Genomic DNA, 27,540 nt, shown 5'->3' on the forward strand with positions numbered 1-27,540 from the left:
GGAATAGTTTTGTTTCTGTCAGCGTGTTTGTGTTCTAAATGCATACTGAGTAATGTACCCCCTGTTGTAAAATATAAGGATATTGTAAGTCACTTTTTCAGTTTCCTTTTTTGCAAACGGCAACAGGCCCATCTTGCTTTACGCCAGCGACTGTAGATAAAGATTCAGGGTGACAGGAGTTGCCCCACGGGGCAGCACTTAGCTGCTGTATGAACTCCCTGCACCCACACTGTACTCCCTGCACCCACACTGTACTACACACATATACACGTTTACAGAAAGAGAGTATGTTTATGTGTTTGCATGGCCTGAGCAGGGTAAACAGAGACTTTTCCACACGTGCATAGTGAGCAGGAGCAGGAGGAGGAGGAGGAGGATGAGGAAGGCCTTGCTCACCCCCATTACACTGTGTACAACAAGAGAGGGAGGGGGTGCAATAAATACCAAGTGCAATGTGTGAGCCCTGCCCAGGCTGCACCACAAGCACATAATAACTGATAAGGAGGGGATGTGGGGCCCTTGTCTTATCTCTCCCCGGCATCCTGCTGCTAATGGAGCAACTCCCCTCTCCGCTGCTTGCTGCAGCCCCACTATGGGAGTTGTGGTTTTGAGTCACAGTGTAAATAATTACACCCCCCCCCCCAGCTCCATGCTAACTGCCTGCGATCCTCAAACAAGTCACACCATCACCAGGTTGTGTGGTGAAAACTTGGGTTCATTGTTTCCTATGGAGCAAACCACACAGGATGCCAAATGTTTAAAGAGTCCTTACTGGAACAACGGTTTGTTTTTGTCCTGATATAAATGAATGGTTTACAAGTAAATATATGTGATGCATATTACTGGGGCCCTGACTGGGAACGCCGACTCCCCGAGCTGCTGAGAGAGACATTTGCTCATTATTGGCCCCTACATACATAAAAGAGCATTTCATTAAAGACTTAAATTGCATGGCGCGGGATGAAACAGAAATGGGAGCGCTTTTATCTAGAACTGACCGACAGGCACTTATCTAGATTAAAGGCAAAGTACATCTCCCCCCACTGATCATTTTTCTCAGCTCAGGCCGGGAGGAAATGAACATGAAATAAAGAACACAAATCCTCTTTCTATACATCAATTTACGCGCGACGCTTCCTGTCCCCCCAGCACAAATAAACCATTACGGTCAGACTGCTCTATTTATAAGTGCACGGGGGCATCATTTTCAGACGCATGTCCAACTTCCTGTCCTTTCTTACAATAGAAAATTGAACTTCCTGGAGTAAAGAGAAGGAAGCAATGGGAAAAAGTGCTTCCCAAAATACTACCACAAACCCACAAAATCAAGGACAAGTAACCATAATAAACTTTAGTGCTGACGTGAGCGTATTGGCTACACTGTGCCTTTAATTCTCCACTGTATTAATCTAATAGTCATATACACGGCCCGCATTAAAAATACAATTAAGGGGCAGTTCACCTTTATATTAACTTTTGGTGCAATGTAGAGAGTACTATTCTGAGTTAATTTGCAGTTGGTCTTTTATTTTTTTTATTATTTAGGTTTTTAAGTGGCAACTCTCCAGTTTGGTATGTCCAGCAGCTATCCGGTTGCTGGGGTCCAATTTAACCTAGCAACCAGGCAGTGGATTGAAAGAGAGACAGAGATATGATAGAGGAGGGCCTACATAGAAATGTAAGTAATACAAAGTAACAATAACAATAAAACTGGAGCCTCACAGAGCAATAGGTTTTTGGCTGCCGGGGTCAGTGACCCCCATTTGAAAGCTGGAAAGAGGCAGAAGAAGGAGCAAATAATTAAAAAACTATACAAAATAAAAATGAAGACCAACTAAAAAGTTGCAAAGAATAGGCCACTCTGTAACAGAGTTAACTACCCCTGTAATGAAAAGGTTTCACAATCTGGCTGCACTGCTGGTTCTGACTACTGAAACAATGCAGGGATACCCCGGAGGAGGCTGGACTTCTGCTACATGTGAGAGTCCCAGAGGACAGGAAGGCCCAAATGCTGCTTTGATTTCATTTATCAATTACAAAAAACCACTAGAATGTATAATGAATTTATATCGGCAAGTTGCTTAGGATTACATTATCGAAACAGTTTTTGGGTGCAGTTGCCCTTTAATGCTCCATACCATACACTGCAGCCACATTGTTATCCGACTGCTGCCCACCAGCATATCCGGCTATACTTTTTTACACAGAGGGGTAAAGGAAGAGTTAAGTGGAGCCACGTTTTAGGGTGAAGACACACAGAGCTACTTAGTAGCAGCTACTTGTCACAGCGACAGAAACAGACAATGCTGATCATTTACTGATAACTGTCTCTACTTGTGCTTTAGCAGAGGCAATTCTCAGTATTGTCTATGGCAGGGGATTTTCTGGAGTTTAGTAGCCGTGACAAGTAGCTGCTACTAAGTAGCCCAGTGTGTCTTCACCCTAAGTGTTTGTATCAAATAGTATTATGCAGGATATTGTTATTACTACATTGAGTTTTGCCCCTATGCCCCGAGAGTTACAGAGAGACAGGAATGGTGACTTAATTACTATCAAACTGGATTGTGGGCCCAGAGGCCCATTCCTCGCTCACGGAACCGTTACAAAGACAGGGCCCAAATTCATTTACGAAAATAAACCGCTTTGAAACGATACAGCGCGGCTCGGCATGAAAATGCAAAACACATAATTTGTCATTTATTTCCATTACCCTCATTAAGTTGCATTCACCCAATAATAGCCAGAGGCAATGTAACACAGGAACTAGACCTGTACAAGTGAAGCTTGTAAGGGCATGCTGGGAGTTGTAGTTCCATAACAGAAGAACCCCCATAGGTTTGTGGATAAAGCGCTACTCTGAGAATACTGCATAGCCCAGATATGATGCTATTGTTATTATACTGGCGATATTAAAAAAAATATTCATTTCAATCCGAGCGCAATTGAGGCCTAAACGCTTATCTAGCAGTAAGTTCCCTGCGTTACTAACAGCCCCCGTATAGGGAAACGGTCTCCGGCTAGAACGTTCTACTAGCGGTAAATGAGGTTATCTTGTCATGGTCTAGAGACAGTCCCACCCACAACAGTCTAGAAAGAATTTGTTTGCCATTGTCTCCACTGCAGGACAAACAGCAAAACAAAGATCTTCCCATTAGGACAGACGGATAATCCAACTCTACGAGCGGCGCAAAGAGACTATTGTTCGGCGCACGTTATAGATTGGGATTATTTATACAGAGCATTATCCGTACAGATGTTGCCGCGGCGCATCTGGACATAGGCATTAACGTGCCACAATTACAGATGTCTTCTACGAGAATAATGGGCAATAAAATTGTCAAATTGATAATAAAATAAGAACAATAAGCCAGGCGCGAGCGGCACCGCCGCGGTACAAGGGACGGGGATTGTGGAGAGGGTATCACCTACGTACAGTGGTTGGAACTGCTCCAGTGTTGACTTCGAAGTGGCGTCCCGTAGGGATGCATGGTCCCGAGTCCTTTCTCCTGCAATAGGCAAGCCCGGTTCTGGCTATAGAAATCCATCATATGGTAGTGCGTCGGGCTAGTGCCCAAACCAGGAACGTCCACATTCTCGTACATCCTACAATCCCTTCCAAATTCACCATATAACAAAAAGAAAAGAAAAAAAAAAATGGGGGGGTGGAAGAGAATTCAGCAGTCTGGGGTTGAATTGGAATTTTTAGGGTAATAGGGGGGGAAAAACCCCAAAGATCCGGTAGGAAATTGTTATGGACTTAGGAGGAATCCCACAGCAGAGCCATTGGAGATTCTCCAAGTCGGTGGGAAATGCAGGGATGGGCTTCTGCAGGCAGATCCGCTGGGAATATCACATGGGAGACTCTCCGCACGGATTCCATCAAATAACTGGAACTGGGGGGGGAGTCCTGGGTGTAAAACGTGAACCCCACTAGCTGCATATAGGGTGGTCCGTGCAGAGCCTTTCCTTGTGTCCCAGAACCCTACATGCCCTTTCCATCATGCTGCAGCGTAGCCCAATTTTTTGCTTCTCAATCTGTTGTTCTTCCGGCTGAAGTCATGGAATCCCTGGCACAGCACAACGGGGGCAGAACCCCCACTCCGAACCACTTAATTTGGGGGGCACCCAGTTTGGCTGGGGATCAGGGAGAGTGGCAGGGGATTAAAAGGGTTGCCCGGCATGTCGATCCCTTACCTATAAGTCTTAATTAGGCCAAATCTGTTGGGGATCAGCTCCCAATCCCTACAGGGGCAGCTGGAGTCCTTGCAGGCAGATAGTGTGAGATAAGGGGCAATTCTTCTCAGCAGGGGGAAGGGGGTTGCCCTGTAATGGAAGGTCTCTCTATGGACCCCCAGTCAACTTCTCCTGCTGCAGAATCTGCACAACTTCCTGTGTGGGATCTCCTTGTTAGCACAACGGGCTCCTTGTTAGGATCAATGCTAATGGGGACGGTTATCCTTGCACCCCCAGGGGCGACCGGTGCCACAGACTGAAGGATCCCTGGTCAGACGGAGGTATTCCTGCAGGCTTCCCTGGGTATGTGGGTTACTAGGCAGAATGGAGGCTCCATGCAGAATGGGGATGCCCGGTTTCCTGGTAACGCGGCGGAGGGGCTTCCCTGCTCTCCTGTAATGGGCCGAGGCGCATTGGGGGAATACTGTTCCTCTCAGGACTGATCCCCGTGACACACACACACCGCTCAATGCTGCAAACTCTACAGCCGTGTCTCCTCCTGCCTCCTCCCCCTCCTGATGGACTGGAGGCAGCTGAGCCTCGCAAGTCAACACCCCCTATCTTTTAACCCATTGCATGCCACTGGGGGCACAGCTCAATCACAACAAAGCCTGCCCTGCCCATTTCCCACCTTCCTGTGTATTCCTGCCATGATCTAAATACCCCAACCCCCCCCTTCAATACCCCCCTCATTTGCCTAATATCATGCATGTGACCTCTCAGTGACCCTCTCGCCTCACCTCCAAACGACCCAACCGTCTCCTTCTCTCACAGTGACATCACAGACATTTCCCCCCCCCCCCCCCCGCATATTTGGGAATCAACTGACCCCTCCCCCCCCCAGTACTAGTATGGCAGGCTCCTGCTAATAAATACAAATGAGTGTATATACCCCCACACCAGCCCAACACCAGTGGCTTTATAACTTATTCTGATTTTGGCCTGACAAGTTTTTTTTTCCCCCAAAAAAAATAAAAATAAAAATCACTGACTGCTACAACTTGGGTCCCTGCTATGGGCCATGGAATGTAAGCACTGTGGGACGCCCTTCCCAGGGGGCAGCGAGGGTTTTGGGGTAATTATCACCTGAGCAACTGACAATGGTGGCCAACTACAGCAGGTAGGAGCCACCAAGATGCCTGTATGAGGGTTAAGCTGGCCATACACCTATCAATACAATCTTCATACGATTTTCGGACCATGTGTGGCCTCAGAATTATTGTCCCGATACTTTCCGTACCATGGTGATTGGTCGTTTAGTCAGTTGGACAGGTTAGAAAATTGGATAAGGATAAAATCTGCGCATGTATCTGTGTATCTGCCGATACCCTTGGGGCCCTACAATGGGAGTCACTTTCGTACGATTGGTGCCTGTAACTATTTCATGTTCAGAACCTCCCCCCATTGGTTATTGTTAGGGCTTTATCCTACAGTTTCAGGCTGAATGGGAGTTTTAGATCGTTGCATTTAAACGTACGATAGATATCCGAACGTTGGCGAAAGACTGAAATCTCAACGTGTATGGCCTTAATACAGTAGGACCAGTGTAAAATATGGGAAAAGTTAAAATCCGGGAAATGAAGGAAAAGTTAAAATCAGGATACGTAAAACTATACAATAATAATCTCAGTTTAAGCCAGGGTCCAGTAACCCTCAGCGACCAATCAGATGTTTGATTTTCAATGGGTGACCCGGAAATGGTGCCTGCTGATTGGTGGTTACAGGTTGCTAGCTGTATAACATGTAACCAACCCAGCAGCCTTTCCCCGGTGCCTCCCCGATGAACATTCTGTAGGGGTTTAACCTGCGTGTGTATGGGCAGCTTTGGGCTCCTATGGAGCAGGGCAGATAAACCCCATAAGGATACGGCTTTTAGTAGCAATTACATTTATAATTAAACTTTGAAACCATTACAATTTGTAATTAATCTACGCTGGATAGTGACTTACGGTCCCCAAACCCGACGGGCCTGTCCGACCGATTTCTGGCCTGAAATTGGCCAGATATCGATCGGGCAGGTTAGACAAGCTAGTCGGATTGGGGGACTGAATCGGCTCATTGATACGGCCCCCGGACCGACTTTTCCTAAGACCGTTGTTACAATTCGATCGTTTTGCCCCAGGGCCAAATGATCGAATTATCCTGGATTCTTCCGATATTGCCCACCCGTAGGTGGGGATATCGGGAGAAGATCCACTCGCTTGGTGACATCTGCCCGTGTATGGGGACCTTTACAATGACATTTTCTTCATTATGCAAAGAAACACTTTTTGGGCAGTTTCCCGTAACCTCAACCTTCTCTCTCTCTATATATATATATATTATATATATATGTGTGTGTGCATATTTACACAAATACACTAAGCTCTGGAATACTTGTGTGTGAAAGTAAACAAACGTGGCCCGGCTTCAATTCCCAGCCAGCTCATATCCCACACGGTGCCGACAGCTGTACTGTCCCATCATGGCCGCCTACGTGCGCAGCCTAGACTTACGGTTTGCAGACCGTGCACTTAGTACATTAATACACTGTAACATCCCTATTGTGATCATTCCCTGACAGTACAACTACTAGAGATAAAACAGAAAGGGCTGTTTGTGCCTTTGCCCCCGGGTGTGGGGAAGGGGCCTGTTTTATTACAGGGGGTGAAGAAGAGTCTTTACATTCACATCAAAGTTACTTTTTTTTTTTATAACCCCCTTTTAGAATTTGCAGGCCTCAAATGCCAGAATGGGGGGGGCGGGGTAGCAGAGTAATAAAAGGAGGTGGTGGTGGGGGGGGGGGGGTGTCCTTCTGAGATGAGACTTTTATCACAACTGACTATTTACAACCAGCAGTCAAACGGGACCCCCGGCAGCTCATTCATATGCTGTGTGAGCAGGAGATGGGGGGCTCAATCCAACGGGTATAAACATCTCTTTGGTAAATGTTACATAAGCAGTCGTATTAGCGTGTGGGGTCCCAGCAACACACAGAATGCAGTATTATCCATCTATCTATCTCTCTATCTATTCATCTCTCTCTCTCTATCCATCCATACATGCACACACTATATAGGCAGAAGTATGGGGGTTCCAGCTAAAATAGCATTTCCTCACTGGCAAGTTCCAAACTGACCCCAAAGCAGTGTCAGCACAAGAACTATTTATACGAGTGGGATTCTTATGGGTGATCAGAGGCCAACAGAGCTAATATGGCTATCAGCTGAGGGGGTGTAATGGAAACATTCTCTAGAGCAGGGACCCCAACCCTTTTTACTCGTGAGCATGAAAAAGTTCTTTGGGGGCCAAGTAAGGGCTGTGATTGGCTATTTGGTAGCCCCATGTGGCTGCAGGAGGCTCTGCTTGGGGTAAAACTGTGTCTCTGGGCTTCCAAAACTTGCCCCCAAGCCAGAAATGTAAAAATGGCACCTACTCTGAGGCCACTGGGAGCAACATCCAAGGGGTAAGTGAGGAACATGTTGCCCCTGAGCCACTGGTTGGGGATCCCTGCTCTAGAGGATAGAGGACATTTTTCCATCGGGCAGGAAAAGTCTGGATTTGGCAGATACCAGGAGAACACTGCCTGCCCGAAGGCACACTGCCCATGGTAAAGTTTGATGGAGGAGGAATAATGGTCCAGGGTTGTTATCCTTGGTTTAGGTCAGTGATCCCCAACCAGTGGCTCAGGGGCAACATGTTCCTCACCAACCCCTTGGGTGTTGCTCCCAGTGGCCTCAACGTAGGAGCCATTTTTAATTATTTCTTGCTTGGAGGCAACTTTTGGAAGCCCAGAGACTTTTACCCCAAGCAGAGCCTCCTGCAGACCACATGGGGCTACCAAATAGCCAATCCCAGTCCTTATTTGGCCCCCAAAGAACTTTTTTCATGCTTGTGTGGCTCCCCAACACTTTTTTGCAACTGAGTGTGGCTCACAAATAAAAAATGTTGAGCACCCTGGTTTAGGCTATGGCTCTGCTTCCACTGGAACAACATTAAAGGCTACAGGGTACAGGTATGGGACCTGTTATCCAGAAAGTTCCAAATTACGGGAAAGTTATCTCCCGTAGACTCTATTTTAAAATAATTCTTATTTTTAGAAATGATTGCCTTTTCTCTAAAACAATAATAAAACAGTACCTGTACTTGATCCCAACTAAGATATAATTACCCCTTATTGGGGCAGAACAGCCCTATTGGGTTTATTTCATGGTTAAATGATTCCCTTTTCTCTGTAATAATAAAACAGTACCTGTACTTGATCCCAACTAAGATATAATTACCCCTTATTGGGGCAGAACAGCCCTATTGGGTTTATTTCATGGTTAAATGATTCCCTTTTCTCTGTAATAATAAAACAGTACCTGTACTTGATCCCAACTAAGATATAATTACCCCTTATTGGGGCAGAACAGCCCTATTGGGTTTATTTCATGGTTAAATGATTCCCTTTTCTCTGTAATAATAAAACAGTACCTGTACTTGATCCCAACTAAGATATAATTACCCCTTATTGGGGGCAGAACAGCCCTATTGGGTTTATTTAATGGTTAAATGATTCCCTTTTCTCTGTAATAATAAAACAGTACCTGTACTTGATCCCAACTAAGATATAATTACCCCTTATTGGGGGCAGAACAGCCCTATTGGGTTTATTTCATGTTTAAATTATTTTTTAGTAGACTTAAGGTATGGAGATCCAAATTATGGAAAGATCCCTTATCCGGAAGACCCCAGGCCCCAAGCATTCTGGATAACAGATCCAATACCTGTACAATGAAATTCCTGACAATTCCTGAAGGTTCATATGACCCCCCTTGGTTTGGGGAGGAGATGTTGGACAGGCGGGTCCCCCAACTCCTGGAGCTCCATGGGCGCCGACACTGGGCCTGGGGTGGATAACGCAAGAATGTACAACGCTTTTATAGGAGCAAAGGCAGCCCTGCAACTGGTATAGCATTATATAGTAATCTCTATACTAAACAAGGGCTGCTTGGTGACCTTTCAGCTTTGCCGCGCCTGCCGCATTTGCCCCACTTTCCCCCCAAATGCGCACGTACATCTAACAGCAACGCACGCCTCTCTGCACTCCATTCTCATGGATGCTCAGTTTATGGATTATGCTTGGAAAAGAAAAATCAATTGCAAAGCCGAGTTGTCAGAAGAGATTATGTGCGCACCTTTTAAGCAAAAAGGATACAGGATTATGACAACTGGTTTCCTCCAGGGAGAAATCCGATTGGCAGAAATGATTTTTTCTGCTCTGATTGAGGTCTAAAAGAAATGGATGAAAGGTAAAAGGGTTCAGGAAAGAGAGAGGGAAGAGAGTTTGTGGGCGAGGGGGGGCGGGATTGGAAATAGGGCAAGATAAATGGACCAGATGGATAATGTGTCCTTCATGGCAGGTAAAGGGTGGGCCTGATGCACCCCAACAACAGGGGGCAGGGGTTTCCTTGGGGTCCCTAGAAATTATACTGATATGGATGGATAGACTGATATGGACTGACTGCTAGGGAGATGCCATAAGGACTAGTGCGGGTAGAAAAACTCACCCCTACCCGGCCCTAACCCACTCACTCCCGATCCGACCCGGCTTCTCCCCTCTATTTATAGACCCGCACCCAAGCCTAAGCTGCCCGGTTCCAATGCGAACCCTACCTGACTTCTCCCCTCTATTTATAGACCCGCACCCAACCCTAAGCTGCCCGGTTCCAATGCGAACCCTACCTGACTTCTCCCCTCTATTTATAGACCCGCACCCAACCCTAAGCTGCCCGGTTCCAATGCGAACCCTACCTGACTTCTCCCCTCTATTTATAGACCCGCACCCAAGCCTAAGCTGCCCGGTTCCAATGCGAACCCTACCTGACTTCTCCCCTCTATTTATGGACCCGCACCCAAGCCTAAGCTGCCCGGTTCCAATGCGAACCCTACCTGACTTCTCCCCTCTATTTATAGACCCGCACCCAACCCTAAGCTGCCCGGTTCCAATGCGAACCCTACCTGACTTCTCCCCTCTATTTATAGACCCGCACCCAACCCTAAGCTTCCCGGTTCCAATGCGAACCCTACCTGACTTCTCCCCTCTATTTATAGACCCGCACCCAAGCCTAAGCTGCCCGGTTCCAATGCGAACCCTACCTGACTTCTCCCCTCTATTTATGGACATGTGCCCGAAAGCGCAAGCCAGCAGTGTAAGGTCACAGACGGGGGGAGAGCAGGCAGAAGAGCCCAAACCTACCCGCGACCCCCCAAATGATGTGCCGAAGTCGGCCCGAACCTGCTCAACCTGTGGTTATTGGCCACTAATAAGAACTGGGCCAACAATTACCTTACACACCCCCATAATGTCATAAAAGACAGTTTGCCCAGGTTTGCCCAGAAACCCATAACAACCAATGAGATGTTTGCAGGGGACCAATGCTGCCTGCTGATTGGTTACAATGAGGCAACCTGACTGTCACTTATTGCACAAACCCCATTGTGTTCCTGAATGCAGCTGTGTGTTTATCTGAAGCTTCTAACAAGTCTTTGGTTGGCACAATGCCAATATACACTGGAATTTTCACTTCTCACCCACCCACCCTCCTCGTATAAAGGGCAAGGAAACCCCCTATATACACCAGAAAAGCCCAGATAGGTTTTATAAGGAGGAAGCAGAAATTCTTATGAAACTTCATCCGTTAGAAAGTTTCTCCAGCGAAAGCTCCGGGGATTGTAAGGTTTAATGTTTACAGATGACTTGCAGTATCGCTTTTCACCACTGCTGTTAGTGGCAAGTGCCTTCCATAGCCGGCAACAGAATAGCGCCACCACCCTATGGAAACACAACAGAGGCAACACCAACATTTAAATTATGGGTAAGTCTATAAAACAAGACTTGGGTGAGCCTGCAGAAGGGAGCCTAGGAAAGCAGAGAAAGATGCACGGCCGTGGTACAGAACCTTCCCCAGGCACCCCCCCCTCCCAATGTACATCCATGTTTCTGACTTCCTTCCTATTTTTGCACAGAACTTCATTAGATTGGCAACGCACAGAGAAACCCCCTGCATAATGGACTTCTGCTTATCTGTAAGCTAAAACAGTCACAGCAAGGGGGGGTGAAGGTTGTTTATACAGAGCCCGGTATCTCTAGTTACCGAGTCAGCTAATTACAGGGAAGATAGTAAGCGTGAAAGCATAAGAATAAGGTGTTTGTATTTTCTACAGAGATAAAGGTGTATGTATGAGTACACTGTGCCTTTAAATAAGTCTCCCTGTTGTTGCTATTCAATATACAGTAATATTGCGCAATAAGCTTGAAAAAAATATCTAAACAGAAACGTGAGTGAACCAGACAAGCAACCAGTTCTCCCCAACAGGACACTGGTTTCCCCTACTGCTTACACGTCTAACGTCCCATAGGGCCTCCTAGTAACTTTCCAGGGCATGTTTTGTTCTGCTGAATCATTTCTATAAACAAAAAAAAATATATATATATATAGTAACATTTATGTTTCACTTATTATCCCCAATACAGACGCACTGCTTCCTGTGTGCAGCATGGGATACCCCTTCTCTGCATAGGGACCAGTGAGTGGGGCGGCCCACTTCCTTATGCAGCAAACAGGACTTCCTCCTGGGGAATGGGGGGGGGGGGGGGTATGCTCGTCTGAGCCAGGGGTAATTCTCATTTGTTTTCAGGGGATCCCCCTAGGCGCTATGCACCATAAGGCCGGCCCAGCTGCCCCCTATACCTGAAGTCTCACTCCCACCATGCACCATGCTAATGCAGACCCCCCCCCCCCTCTGGGAATTGGGTCGTGACTGGTTCTTACCAAGGGTGACTGGGTTTGTTGGTAGGAGTGTCACCTCTTGGGAATTCACGGCTTCAAAATTTGCTCCTGAACACTGACAGTAGGAAATTCAATCAGGGTTGGGCAACAACGGGGGGGCCTAGGGGAAGAGGACTGCACCATTGCGCCAATGAGGTTAGACAGGCCGCCATTAGGGGGCTGGCCAGGAAGCTTCATAAGATGGCAACTGTGTCAGTGAGGGCCAAGTGGGCAGCTTTTCACAGCCGTGTGTGGCCACCTTTAGGGTAGCACATTAGCCGCCATGTTGCACCTACTTCTTGTCACTAATAGTATGAATTTTACTGTAACAACATGACGCCCAGTAAACACATTAGCCAAAAATGCCCCCCCAGCCCTGATCCCCAGATACCCCCCTCTAGAGAAGCTGCCCTTCCACCCACTGCAGGGCCGTACCATTCTGTAAATAACAGGGCCGCAAGAATCTGCTTGCAATCTCAGAAATCTGCGGATAAAACCTGTCGGTGTGGAACAGTCAGTGGATCGACTGCCTTCGGCCTCGCGAGTTATTCGCCCTTTGACGTCATTACCTCCCGCATTAGAAATGCCAGGCTCAGTGACCTGAAGTCAGCAGTGCCCCCGGCTAGGAGCTTTTACTGAAATACCGTCTCTCTGCCCATTCCCCCGGCCCCCGGCACTCGCGCTCTCAGGGTTCCTGGGAAGGAATTCACTTAATGGAGCCGGCAGCGCACACAGCTCTTACACTTACTGGCAGCCGAGCCCAATGGAGTGTTGTGTGCGGGGCACAGTATATATATATAGTATTGGCGTGCAGCTAAAAGCAACAATTGTCTTCCACTTACCCGGTAACACTTACCAGTAAAAAGGATGAGCCGTTATAGCGAACTGTGTAGCTCTGGGCCTCAGCTTTTTGAAAAGTAAACATAATTTCAAGCAACTTTGCAATATACATCAATTAAACAATATGCAGCCTTTTCATGATAATGTAATAATCGGGTTTGGAACAGTTCCATAAGCCCCGCCCCCTGTTCCCTAAGCCCCTCCCCCTGTTCCCCTGCTGATCTGGCTGACTACTTTGTGACTCAAACTGTAACAGTAGCGCCTGTCCCTCAGCCTGCCTCCTCCCAATCCCACAATTCCCTGCTGCACACGTGATGTCAATAAGGAAAGGAACATCCCAGTGCAATGCATTGTGGGTTATGTAGTTCCTGCATGCTGTCTGTAAGCTGGGGAGAAGTTGTTACAATGTGTAACATCAGTGTTTTAGTCCCTCCTCCCCTGCCAGGATTACAAATGATGCAGAAAGAGAAGAACAGTTTTGCAGCTGGATTTCAGCATATAAACATGTGATTTATTCCTACTGTTTGAAGGAACAGATTACAGGGATAGGGATATTAGGGGTTTCTGTGTTGTCTGAGCCTCCATAACAAATTTTGGTTAAGAAATTAAATAAAGTTGCCCGTTCAGGGCTGATATTGGCTGCTGATTTGGCCATTCCTAGCCCAGTTGGCACCTTACTGAAGGCCAGCGTACAGGCCAAAAAACTTTGTACTGCTCAACTCCCAGACTGCAATGAGTGTTTGGGCAGGTATGGGCCAGAGAGTTCTGCAGCCGTGCCCAGTCCCAGCGGGTAGGGGGGGGAAAAAAAAAAGAAAAATTCCAGCAGTGACGTAAGGGAGACATACGGGGGGTGGGATAGGCAGGGATTAAGGGGAATGGAAAGGGTTTAGCGGATCGGGGGTAGTTGCGGGGCTGGGGCAGAACAATGGCAAATGAACTCACTGGCAAGTACATTACTGCTAAATTATGTCATTACTGACCCCTCCTTGGCTGGTACTGTACGAGCCGGGTCAGTGAAATTCCGTCCAGCTGGCACCCTCGCCAATGGGTTTGCCCAGGCCATTCAGTCTACTGCCTGCAAGCTAAAGCATCAGGTATGGCCAACTGCAACAGTGAAGTAATTCTGGTACTGGTACCAACTTTCCCCATTCCCACCTGAGGCACAGACACCAGAACCTACATGGAACCTGTCACTGTTCTATAGTTACGAGTAGATATACAAAGAGGATTGTTCTATGCCTGACCCCCAAACTGACTCTAGAACAATACTTGTGCATCCAACGTGGAACAGGGTGAAATGTAACAATGTTGCTTCAACATTCAAACACGGTGCAAGATAACTTTTTTGTATTGCTAGCAACTTTGCAATTGGTCTTTATTATTTATTTTTTAGTTATTGAATTATTTGCCTTCGTTGTCTACAGCTTTCACTGACCCCGGCAGCTACAAAACTACTGCTCTGTGAGGCTACAATTTTATTGTTACTATTTATCCCTTATGTTTCTATTCATATTTCTGTCTCTCATTCACACCGCTGCTTGGTTGTTAAGGTAAATAAGACCCTAGCAACCAGATAGCTGATGAAGTTCCAAACTGGAGAGCTGCTAGACAAAAGGCTAAATAACTAAAAAACACTAATTAAACAAAATTAAAAATGAAGACCAACTGCAATTTGTCTCAGAATAGCAAAGTCCACATCACAGAAAGTTAATTTCAAAGGGGACAACCCCTTTAACACTCGGTATGTGACACCACTTCCTACTGGAAGTAGAAGAGATTCCTGTGATTGGTCTTCAGCTTTTATTTGGTGCAACATTTGCCCCCCCTAGGGATATTACAGAGTTACAGATAGAGTATATAAAGCCCTGGTTTAACCCCACCCACAGCTCTGCCCCCCCCCCTTTGCAATCCCATTGCAGTGAACCCATGTGTGTGTGTGTGTGGGGAAAAGAGCCCCACGGGGCAGATACAGAGTCGCTGCGGCTCTAAAGCAACGCGCATTACCCACAATGTAAGCATCGGAGTGGTACTATTCATCAGCCCTCCAGCAACGGAAACTACAAATCCCATAATCCTTAGCCAGCTACTGGCATCCCCACTTGCCATTTCTGCTACCCATATGTTGTCGGTATTATCCTTGCCCTCATTTCCTGGTTCCCTCCCCCTACTAATCCCCCCCCCCCCCCCATACACACAGTGTATCTTGTCATCCTCCCGGCGCCCCCTCCTGTCTTATGTTCCATCCTCTCTCTCTCGTTATATTCCTGCCTAATCTCCTCTATCTCTTTCAGTTTAGTGTGTCACTCTCTTCCCCCCCCCATAATCTCATATATACAATTGTTATTCTCCATGGCACTGCCCTGTATACACAGCAATCCAAGTGAATAAATTGCCCCCCCCCCCCCATCTATGCTCCCCCTATCCTGCTCACCCCAGCAATGGCGGGTCGCTGTATCTGTGCATCATCACGTGGCGGTTTTTTTAGTGGTGGGACAGACACGATTCGGCCCCCCTCCCCACGCTTACTGGAAAGCTTTGGCCGCAGAATGAGAAGGTACAGGGGCTGGAATAGTGAGACATTTGGAAAATCCTTCCCCTCTGTTCTGCTGGAATCCCACAGGCAGAGAAGCCTTTATTTTTACAGTTGTTTTATGATTCAAGCTAAATAAAATATTAACCAGAGTGTGGCTCCCCGCTACCCCGCTCCCCCCGGCGCGCACCCCCCCCCTTCTGAACAGCTCAGCAAATAGTCCGGGGCCTTGATAAATGACAATACGCGCTTATGTGCTGAGCTGGGGACTTTTGGGCTTTTTTTTTTTTACCCCCTCTTAAACTTCTTTATTTAGCAGAACAAAAGCAACGTAGAGAAACATGATAAATATATCTTTATGGGCCGGCCTGCCCTAATGGCTGCTGTCAGCCTTTTCAGGGACACCTCCATGGGTGAAAGGCACGGCGAGTGATGTACGGCCGCACCGGCGGAGAGAATACAAACACTCAAACACTTAGTTCTCTTTCAAAAAATGTACTATTAGCTCTTTTTAGCTGCGAAATGTCAATTAAAAAAATCTCCCAATTAGACAGAAGTTGGTAAGTCCGGTGTTCTGGACAAAATAAAACAATATATTAGCATTTGTGTATCCATCTGCCGAAGAGAAATTGGGTTAAACGATGACATTTCCGGCTAAATATAGCTTCCCCTTTAATTTAATATTGCAGCTCGTTAAACAGACTTCTGTCAACCCTTATTCATAGGAGAGGAGTCTAATGGCCGTGTGTGTACTGTAGTGGGACTGTGTATATACGCAGTATATGTATGTATGAATGTTGGCCCCCGGGAAGCACTAACGCACCCCCCCCCCACCCACCCAACAATACCTCACTCGCCTTGCACTTCAAAAGAGCCTCATTTATCCTCCTTGGGATGTTAGGGAGAGGGGGCTAGAGCAGGATAAATGGTGACACTATGACACGGCACTCAGAAACCCTCCAGCCGCCGGCAGGGCCCATAACAGCCCCTGCAAAAGATAGATCATAATTAATCTTTAACTGCAGCGGAGAGGGAGGAGGGAGACAATGGGAGACACAGGAGGTGGGGTGGGAGGAGGATGAATTCCTCTGGAAAGTGTCCTAGCCGGATGTGAATCCTCTAGGACACTGTGGGAACTGGGGAATCAACAAAAAGGAGGAATGCCCTGGTTTACAAAAAAACCCCACTATATTTTGGGGGGGTCGTAAGCAAAGTCATTTCCTTTATGTGTAAACCTAGAGGGGAAGCTTCAAGGCAAGTTAATTGGCCCAAGTGTATGTGATAGGGACCTTAGATTGTAAGCTCACTGGGGCAGGGACTGATGGGAATGTGATAGGGACCTTAGATTGTAAGCTCACTGGGGCAGGGGCTGATGGGAATGTGATAGGGACCTTAGATTGTAAGCTCACTGGGGCAGGGGCTGATGGGAATGGGATAGGGACCTTAGATTGTAAGCTCACTGGGGCAGGGACTGATGGGAATGTGATAGGGACCTTAGATTGTAAGCTCACTGGGGCAGGGACTGATGGGAATGGGATAGGGACCTTAGATTGTAAGCTCACTGGGGCAGGAGCTGATGGGAATGTCATAGGGACCTTAGATTGTAAGCTCACTGGGGCAGGGACTGATGGGAATGTGATAGGGACCTTAGATTGTAAGCTCACTGGGCAGGGACTGATGGGAATGTGATAGGGACCTTAGATTGTAAGCTCACTGGGGCAGGGACTGATGGGAATGTCATAGGGACCCTTAGATTGTAAGCTCACTGGGGCAGGGACTGATGGGAATGGGATAGGGACCTTAGATTGTAAGCTCACTGGGGCAGGGACTGATGGGAATGGGATAGGGACCTTAGATTGTAAGCTCACTGGGGCAGGGACTGATGGGAATGGGATAGGGACCTTAGATTGTAAGCTCACTAGGCCAGGGACTGATGGGAATATGAAAGGGACCTTAGATTGTAAGCTCACTGGGGCAGGGGCTGATGGGAATGTGATAGGGACCTTAGATTGTAAGCTCACTGGGGCAGGGACTGATGGGAATGGGATAGGGACCTAGATGTAAGCTCACTGGGCAGGACTGATGGAATGGGATAGGGACATTAGATTGTAAGCTCACTGGGGCAGGGACTGATGGGAATGGGATAGGGACCTTAGATTGTAAGCTCACTGGGGCAGGGACTGATGGGAATGGGATAGGGACCTTAGATTGTAAGCTCACTGGGGCAGTAACTGCGCTACTGGGAACGTAACGTTTATCAAAAGAAAAAACTTACCATTAGAACAAATTCACCTGATAAAGGTGAAGCAATTTCTTTGCCGTGGGATTGTTCTAGTTTTATCTGTACAAATATGGCCGATGAAGCAGAACCCCCCCTATGATACGACCTCCCCCTTTAGCAACGTAACGGGTTTGCTCTACGGCTAAAGCTAACCTGCCAGTCTCTATCATGGCCTGTGGCTTGGCACGGAGTCCTGGTTACTGCGGTGCCAGAGCCCAATCAGCAGCCATGCCTGTATTACTACAATGCCGTAGTGTAAAACTGCCCCCGACTGCTTGCACATTCCATAAATAAAAGGCATCTGGGAAAGCCAGAAAATATTCCCATGGGAGGCAAAAGGGTACAAGCTCCTGCTGATCGACAGCCCTCACACAGCCGCGCCAGTCACGTGGGGCTCACAGGGGGTCCGGCCAGTGGCCAAGAGTTGGAACAGTCGCCTCCCAAACACTTAGTAAATAGGTCTCCCGCAGTTCCTTCCACTCCTTCTAACCACCCCCCCCCCTCCCTACAGCTGGAAGGGAAAGCCTTCACATAAACATATCACCATTCACTTTGTATAGCCAAATCATCATTCTACCCCGGCACCGGCTGCCGCCTATGAACTGATTTAGCAGAGGAAGCCCCGCCCACAACGGAGCATACACTGCTTTTGGGTTCTGTCTACTTAGATATTAACATGTACAGGTATGGGACCTGGTATCCAGAATGCTCAGGACCTGGTTTTCTAGATCAGCCTAAGGCTATTCAAAATCATTAAACGTGAAATAAACCCAATAGGGTTGTTCTGCCCCCAATAAGGGGTAATTATATCTTAGTTGGGATCAAGTACAGGTACTGTTTTATTATTACAGAGAAAAGGGAATCATTTAACCATTAAATAAACCCAATAGGGCTGTTCTGCCCCCAATAAGGGGTAATTATATCTTAGTTGGGATCAAGTACAGGTACTGTTTTATTATTACAGAGAAAAGGGAATCATTTAACCATTAAATAAACCCAATAGGGCTGTTCTGCCCCAATAAGGGGTAATTATATCTTAGTTGGGATCAAGTACAGGTACTGTTTTATTATTACAGAGAAATAGGAAATCATTTTTCCGATCTTCTAATTTAACTGCCCAAACCCAACTCCCCCTCACATACAGTGGGTGCTGCACCCACAGGCAGGTGTATGGGACGCTGTATGGTTAATATTGCAGCAGCGCTGGCCGGGCAGGAGTTAAACAGCACGTGGGGCATTAGTAGGATGTGGTAGGAGAGTCACACAGAGACACGGCTTTTCCATTAGCGCTAAGCGGTTTCACACCCTGACAGCAAAATGTCACATAATGGGCACTGCCTCCCGGCATTACACTCAGCAGCCTGGGCTTCTATATCCCCCTCACATCAGGAATTCTCACTTGGTTTTTTTTAGCATCCAAGGCAAAAGTGTGCCCCCTAAATGTAGCACCCCCACCCTTGGGATCATAACATTACACATTATGTTACAGCTACCGAGACGGGTGGAGGAGTATCCAGGGCACCGAATACTGGGCTACGTGGGTATCACACATTAATTAAACCCAATAGGACTGTTCTGCCCCCAATAAGGGGTAATTATATCTTAGTTGGGATCAAGTACAGGTACTGTTTTATTATTACAGAGAAAAGGGAATCATTTAACCATTAAATAAACCCAATAGGGCTGTTCTGCCCCAATAAGGGGTAATTATATCTTAGTTGGGATCAAGTTCAGGTACTGTTTTATTATTACAGAGAAAAGGGAATCATTTAACCATGAAATAAACCCAATAGGGCTGTTCTGCCCCCAATAAGGGGTAATTATATCTTAGTTGGGATCAAGTACAGGTACTGTTTTATTATTACAGAGAAAAGGGAATCATTTAACCATGAAATAAACCCAATAGGGCTGTTCTGCCCCCAATAAGGGGTAATTATATCTTAGTTGGGATCAAGTACAGGTACTGTTTTATTATTACAGAGAAAAGGGAATCATTTAACCATGAAATAAACCCAATAGGGCTGTTCTGCCCCAATAAGGGGTAATTATATCTTAGTTGGGATCAAGTACAGGTACTGTTTTATTATTACAGAGAAAAGGGAAATCAGTTTTAAAAATCAGAATGATTTCATTAAAATGGAGTCTAGAGGAGATGGTCTTCTCGTAATTCTGAAATTTCTGAATAACAGGTTTTCGGATAACCGATCCCATTCCTGTAAATACTGCAACAGGGGTCACAGAGCGATCAGATGAGCTCCAAGAGAGAGTCAATTCTTGCAGGACTGGCATGGGGCAGTAAGGTGTGAGTAAGTAGGGAACAGGTTAGCGCATCTGTAGTTATGAGGTATTACTGGTTCTATCCCTAGTGTCTGCAGAATAACACAATATGGGGCTACTGGTTATGGGGGGGCCGTGTCCCTGACTGATGTGTAGAAGTGGGGCCCCCGCCAGGGATGAGAGGTGCTTCTCCCGCTGTCAGTGTATATGGGAGAGGGATGTGCGCTGTGTGCATATTACAGTGTGATGAAAGGCATTTGCCTTTATCCGACTCGCATCGGGACAGCGTCATTAATAGTAAGTGACAACAATTCCCCAGGTGAGGTCCATTAGGGACACACACGTTCCGCTTGCTGAATTATGCACGAGCCGTCACCTGATCCCACAATAAAGATGGCTGCACTGATAATAAGCTGGGTCCCTGCTAGCGCCATACAGGTAATAATAATGGCGAGCTGTCCCCAGCTGGGGGGGGGGGAATCACAAATACACTCGCCCTACAGACTCATCCGAAACATTCATGCGCAGAAGGTATGAAATAAATATAATAATAATAATAAGAGCAAGAATACTCTCTCCCGTCTCACACAGCAACGGGGCTCAGTAATAAACAGCAATCAGAGGGCAAAGTTTGCCCGACATAACTGCACCGCGCCACCAAGTGTGGCACCACAGTATAGTGCCCACCTTTATAGGGAGATATAAGGTACCCGTGCCAGTGCAATTTGTATAGAAGATTTGCACCAACCCAGGGCAGTAAGGTTAGTGATTGGTTATCTGCCCAGCAAACTGGCACCTCCGTGTGTGTCCCTGTTTGGAGCGGGGGATACGCGGAGGGGATACGGGGAGCGGGGGTTACGCAATGGGGATACAGGGAGTGGGGATATGAGGAGCGGGAGTTACGCGGTGGGGATACGAGGAGCACCGGTTACGCAGAGGAGATATGAGAAGTGCCGGTTACGCGGAGGGGGATATGAGAAGTGCCGGTTACGCAGAGGAGATATGAGAAGTGCCGGTTACGCAGAGGGGGATATGAGAAGTGCCGGTTACGCAGAGGAGATATGAGAAGTGCCGGTTACGCAGAGGGGGATATGAGAAGTGCCGGTTACGCAGAGGGGGATATGAGAAGTGCCGGTTACGCAGAGGGGGATATGGAAGTGCCGGTTACGCAGAGGAGATATGAGAAGTGCCGGTTACGCAGAGGAGATATGAGAAGTGCCGGTTACGCGGAGGGGGATATGAGAAGTGCCGGTTACGCGGAGGGGATATGAGAAGTGCCGGTTACGCGGAGGGGGATATGAGGAGCGGGAGTTACGTGGTGGGGATACGAGGAGTGCTGGTTACACAGAGGGATTATGAGGAGGGGGATATGAGGAGCAGGAGTTACGCGGTGCGGATATGAGGAGCACCGGTTACGTGGAGGGATTGTGAGGAGCGGCAGTTAGGTTACGCGGGGGGGATACGAGAAGTGCCGGTTACATGGAGGGGGATACGAGGAGCGGCGGTAGGACAGGAGGTGTTACTATAGACCAGTGATCCCCAACCAGTGGCTCGTGAGCAACATGTTGCTCCCCAACCCCTTGGGTGTTGCTCTCAGTGCCCCCAAACCAGGGAGTTATTTTTGAATTCCTGACTTGGGGGCAAGTTTTGGTTGAATAAAAACAAGATTTCCTACCAAATAAAGCCCCTGTAAGCTGATAGGGTGCATAGAGCCCCCTAATAGCCAATCACAGCCCTTATTTGGCTCCGCCATGAACTTTTATGGTGCTTGTGTTGCTCTCCAAGTCTTTTAACATTTGACTGTGGCTCACGAGTAAGAAAGGTTGGGGATCCCTGCTATAGACCCTTGGGAGGGGTGTTACTATAGACCCCTGGGAGGGGGGTTACTATAGACCCCTGGGAGGGGGGGTTACTATAGACACTTTGCTCAGAACAATAAAAGATGATATAATAAGAGGTTGGCCGTCGGGGCAGTTACAGGGAAGAGTTTATAGATGGAAGGCAGAGATAATAGAGAGACAGGCAGTGAGGCGCAGGGAGCAGTCGGACAAAGCCAGGCTGTGAGTTATAGTTCCAGTGAGTAGAGCTTCCCTTCCCCCAGCGCTTGCCCCCTTCCTGCAGCAGATGCTGATTATTGTGGCGCTGATGCACGAGCTGTCAGCACTAAATGTAATCAGCGCAGGATACGGTATTTATCACACGCCCCTGACCTGCCGCTCCAGGGGATGGAAAGTAATGGCTGCTCAGTAACCCTTGCTGCGCCGCTCAGCAGCTGGGAGAGAAACACCAATCTACTAAGCACCGGGGAATAATCTCTGACACTCACTCATCTGCGGGGGGGGCTATTTAGCAGCGCCCGGTGGTATAATAACTTATTGGCCCTCCCTGCGCATCTTGCACTAGAGTACAGCCATTTGTACTCACCTGTGCCGCCCTGACTGGCTCCACCTCTCTCCTACTGCACACAAAGACCATCTGCAAGGCTGCTACTAATACACTGCACACTGTAAGGAACGCTATGGCATTAGTCAGTACGCAGCTTATTAAATGGGTTATTTACCTTTAAATTAACTATTAGTATGATGCAGACATTAATATTCTGAGACAATTTGCAATTGGTCTTCACTGTCTATTTGTTGTGGTTTTTGAGTTATTTTGCTTTCTATGCAGCACCTCTCAAGTTTGGTTTTTCAGCAGCTGGTTGCTAGGGTCTTATTTACCCTAGCAACCAGACTGGAATAGGAATAGGAGATAGACTTAATAGGAAGTAAGAAAAAGTAACAATAAAACCGTAGCCTCACAGAGCAATTGTTTTTTGGCTGCCGGAGTCCGTGACCCCCCCATTTTGTAAGTTTGAAAACTATAAAAAAAAAAAAGACCAGTTGCAAAGTTGCTAGAAATAGGACATACTAAAAAATAGATTAAAGATGAACCACCCCTTTAAAAGGCAGGGTGATACGACCTACTGCTCTGCAGAACTAGAACTCCCAGCATGCTCCGAAACAGTAAGTTGTAGTTTAGCAACACGCGAGTGGATGATGTATCAGGGAATGGCTGTTATGGTTGAAAAGAGAGGGGGGCGCAGAATGGCCGATACTGGGGCAGGACAGTAATAATTCCCAGCGCTCCTGTAATAACCGCCCAGCATTCCTCCCCGGGAGCAGACAAAGGCACATCACTCACCGCCCCACAATAACACTGGGAATACGGGCGCCGGCACTGAGAAACTGGCATTTGGTGCGCGGCAAATAGAAATATGGTGGCTCTCTACAAGTTCAATCCCAATCACAGCAGTGTCCTTGAACAAATTGCTGGCTTGGAATAGGGGGGTGTCCCCTTGGGCAGGGGGAGAGAGTCAGCAAATGTCTATGGAAATGGGGGTACATATCTGCAAGTCACATGGGGATCACAGGAGCTTGCAATCATACACATGCTGTGTTTTCTTTTATAACTGCATAGGTTTAAAAGCAGCTATCTGGTTGCTAGGGTCCAAAACACCCTAGGCAACCAGGCAGTGGTTTGAATGAGAGACAGGAATAGAAAGATAATTTACTAAAGTTATTATTATTAACATTTATTTATAAAGTGCCAACATATCCCGCAGCGCTGTACAATAAGTGGGTTACATACATTGGACATACAGAGTAACATATAAAGCAACCAATAACCGATACAAGAGGTGGAGAGCAAGAATATTCATTTTGTAGCCTCACAGAGCAACTGGTTTTGGCTGCCAGGGTCACTGACCCCCAGCAGTAGATGGAGGCAAATAATTCTTAAAGAATAAAAAAAGGGGACCAATTGAAAGGTTGCTAAGGATTGGCAATATTATAACAATCTAAGTTACCCTATAAGCCCCCATATATATATATGATACCCCCAAGAGCCAGAAAGTTATATAATCCCACAACTGATTTGCCATAAAGCCCCAACGAGGGATATCCTGTACGTAAATCCCATAAGGGACCGTTCTGAGGGGGGAGCGCAGGTGTAAGTAGCGCAATTAGGGCGGCTTCGTAAATATGAAATGGCAGTGCGTCCCACCTCCAGCAACCAAACGCCCAGATGAAAGGAGACCGGAGAGGGGGGCACCCTCGTCCCTGTTATTATGAAAGCCAATCACAGCGCTCCGTGGAAAGGGAATGAATCCGGCCCCCTCCGTCGGTTGTTAAACTGCAACTCACGCAATTTTTAAGAACTGGAAGGAATACTGGAAAATTAGAAACGCTGGCTCGGATTCTGCCACGATTATTGGCCATCGGGGGATTGAACTGGGGAGGGGGGGGGGTATGTGCTGTTTTCTCTCTTACAGAGATATGTATCTGTGTTCTGCTTTGTACTGAAATGGTATAACCCAGTCTCGCTGAATGCGCCGGCGCTGTGTCCCCGCAGCCTGACTCATATGGGGAACATTGCCAGCTGGTAACATCTAACCCACTTGTCTATAAGCAACAGTAGTAGCAGCTTTGTGGTTTTTAAAAAAAAAAAAAAAAACACAGAAATCACTTTAAAGGGGAAGTAAACCCCAAAATAAAATGCAGCCTAATGAAAAAAAACATTGTAAGCCATTTTTATATTGAACTTTTTCGGCCGGCTTCTGCTTTATTGTTTCCCAAAGTCAGAACTGCCAGTGCAGAGAGCGGCGAGGGACAATGAGACATGTTACACATCTGTTTTACCCACAAGCCCCGTGGGCACCCAAGGGAACGTTCTCACGTTTGCACCCAGTAAGAAATATTGCGGAACCTCGAGAGGCACATTCGCACGCACCCAGGAAAGAGAAGCAGTGACTTTCAGGCACAAACATTACATAACGCCGACACCGCCACCGCCGCGGCAGCACTGCACAAAGAACAATGGGGCAGCATTAAAGGGAAGACTAATTACTCCATTATCTTTAAAGGGACAGTAACACTAAATAATGATAGGCCCTGTATCCCTGCCGGCTTGCTACAGAAGCACTAACATTGCCTATATCAATACACTGCAGCCTCGCGGTTATTCCAGGGGCCCATATTATTCCAGGGGCCCATATTATTCCAGGGGCCCATATTATTCCAGGGGCCCATATTATTCCAGGGGCCCATATTATTCCAGGGGCCCATATTATTCCAGGGGCCCATAGTCCTACAAACCAATGAGTTTGGTCGGCACCAAAGGAGCGAATGGGAGCACAACCACTTTCTTAGGAGCAATCCATTTTTAAAACACAGGGTCCGGTCTCATATAGAATAAAGCTGTTACTGGAAAAATAGGCAATAAACCAATATAAGGGGGTATTTCACTACTGCCCTGGATTCAAGGGCAACAAACACTGACATTTTGTTCCTGGGCCCTCATTTCTATTCGCCGCTGTATACGGAATTTGTAATCCTGTGCAAAGTGCCGAGCGCAGCGCCGGCATCCGCAGAGCGCCCCCTAGCCTGCATGCCTGAGTGACGCACAGACTAGGGGGCGCTGTTGTGGAGCACAAATCGATATGCCTTCAGGAACAACTCATGGAACAAAGTACTATATGGAAAAAAAATACAAATTCGAGACAACTTTACAGATAGTATATGTGCTAGCGATCAGATTACTAAGCCAGGGTCAGTGTGGCATCCAGGGCACCCAGTCCGGCCTTCCCTGCTGTAGCCAAATCCACACCCCACTTAGGGGCATGTCAACCCGTCAGGTTCATAGCCATAGGCAGAACTGTCACTGGCACAGGGCTAGCCATAGCCAGACATGCACATATGGTTGTCCACCAGTCCCCAGACACAGATATAGACAGAGACATACAGTGGTGGCCACTCTAGTGGCCAAATACAAACTACCTACTGGCCAACTACAAAGATACTGAGTGAATGCTTCATTAAGTCACTGTGTTACAATTATATCTTTTAGGTAGGGATGCATAGAACCCAGTTTTTTTGGGTTCGGCTGAACCCCTGAATCCACCCCGATAGATTCGGGCGAATACCGAACCAAATCCTGGATTTGGTGCATCCCTACTATTAGGTAACCAAATGTTTGACCACAAAAAGTGGCCTGAACCCAAAAGTCTGATTAAAAACTGTAAGCAAGTAGCTTATCTGGGCCAAACCTACATGTCCTGCTGTTATCGAGTCCCCGGTCTGCTTGCTGGGGGCATTTTAGATGCCTAATTGGAAACAAAGATCATAAAAACACGCCGGGCCAACTGGCCAACGTCCCACTGAATTGAGCCATAACAGACAATGACCAAGGTGCAGCAGCATTCCTGCCATAAAGTCCAGCGTGTAGAACAAAAAGAGCAGAAAATGTGTGTAATTAGGATAATTGGGACTGGCCAGCAGCGAAGGGATTAACAGTATAACTGCGCTTCCAGCGATAGTCAGGAAATATTATTACTTGGCACCTCCGACTCCTGGAAAATCTGGCCCAGCTACACAATGAATATTACGTGGATTTCAGCAAGAAACACTTAAACGTTTTCCTGGCAGGAGAGACACCAAATATCCAATACTCTGAGGCCAGACTGTGCAGCGCCTACAAACTGCATTTAGCAACAAAAAGGCAAAGTAAACAGCGTTTCCCAGCAGGGAGAAATAGCAAGTTGGAAAGAGTGAGTCTCCGCTCCCAGTAATAATAATAATAATACTAGATATAATACACAGATATAGAAAACACTAGGAAAACGTATAGCATAGAGGAGCTTACACTTACTTGCAGGGGAGGGGGTGCTGTAGCCACTGATAGGGAGCTGGTGTTGTACTCCTGGGAGCCCCCCCGTGGGGGACATACCCCCCAACATGTGGGGGAAGAAGAATGCATAGTGGGGTACGTGGTATCCATTCATATGTCCAGGCCCAGAAGGAGGGCCAGTGTTATCGTTACTAGTCATTGCCAAGATGTCCACAAAGCCAAAATGGCTTACACCCTATGCATTTCCATTTATAAATGCTCTGGGGGGGCTCACCCCCCAAAGGCCACGGTCAGGCTAGCACTTAATCCAACTGGCAGAGGAAGATCCCAGGTGGGTTGGGTTTGCAAGGATGGCTTTCCAGCAGGTGATACAGTCCGGATCACCCCCGCCCCCACAGGGGGGTAAGAAGGGGTCCCGTGAGCGGATCAGGAACAGGGCAGCATTTGATCTCTCGCAGACGACCCTTTGGCTTTAAGGTTCCGTGGGGAGAATGTCCGACACTGGATCCCTGCAAAACAGAAACAGGTGTACAGTAAAATTCTTCCCCTTAACAAATCACCGGTAATGCCCCCAACTATGAAGAACAGTTCTGGAGTCAGGAAGCATTTTTTGCTGAACTTGATGGACACCCATCCCTACCCTGTGACTATATAAGGATATAGGAGTAGTTGGGATCAAGTACAGGTACTGTTTTATTATTAGAGAAAAGGGAATCATTTAACCATGAAATAAACCCAATAGGGCTGTTCTGCCCCAATAAGAGGTAATTATATCTTAGTTGGGATCAAGTACAGGTACTGTTTTATTATTACAGAGAAAAGGGAATCATTTAACCATGAAATAAACCCAATAGGGCTGTTCTGCCCCCAATAAGGGGTAATTATATCTTAGTTGGGATCAAGTACAGGTACTGTTTTAT

The 27,540-nt window shown here is 47.2% G+C and overlaps 1 protein-coding gene across 3 annotated transcripts in view; it reads right to left on the bottom strand.

Annotated features, from left to right (window-relative positions):
• The window catches only part of rara (retinoic acid receptor alpha), a 63,119-nt gene that overhangs the window by 18,029 nt on the left and 17,550 nt on the right, over nt 1–27,540 (bottom strand). The window contains exon 2 of one of the 3 annotated variants that reach the window (XM_031893936.1): nt 26,636–27,129. In XM_031893936.1, the coding sequence (XP_031749796.1) occupies nt 26,636–26,819 (184 nt within the window). In that variant the 5' untranslated portion in view covers nt 26,820–27,129. 3 annotated transcript variants of the gene reach the window in all.

This window comes from Xenopus tropicalis, chromosome 10 (assembly GCF_000004195.4).
Source record: "Xenopus tropicalis strain Nigerian chromosome 10, UCB_Xtro_10.0, whole genome shotgun sequence".
NCBI lineage: Eukaryota > Metazoa > Chordata > Amphibia > Anura > Pipidae > Xenopus > Xenopus tropicalis.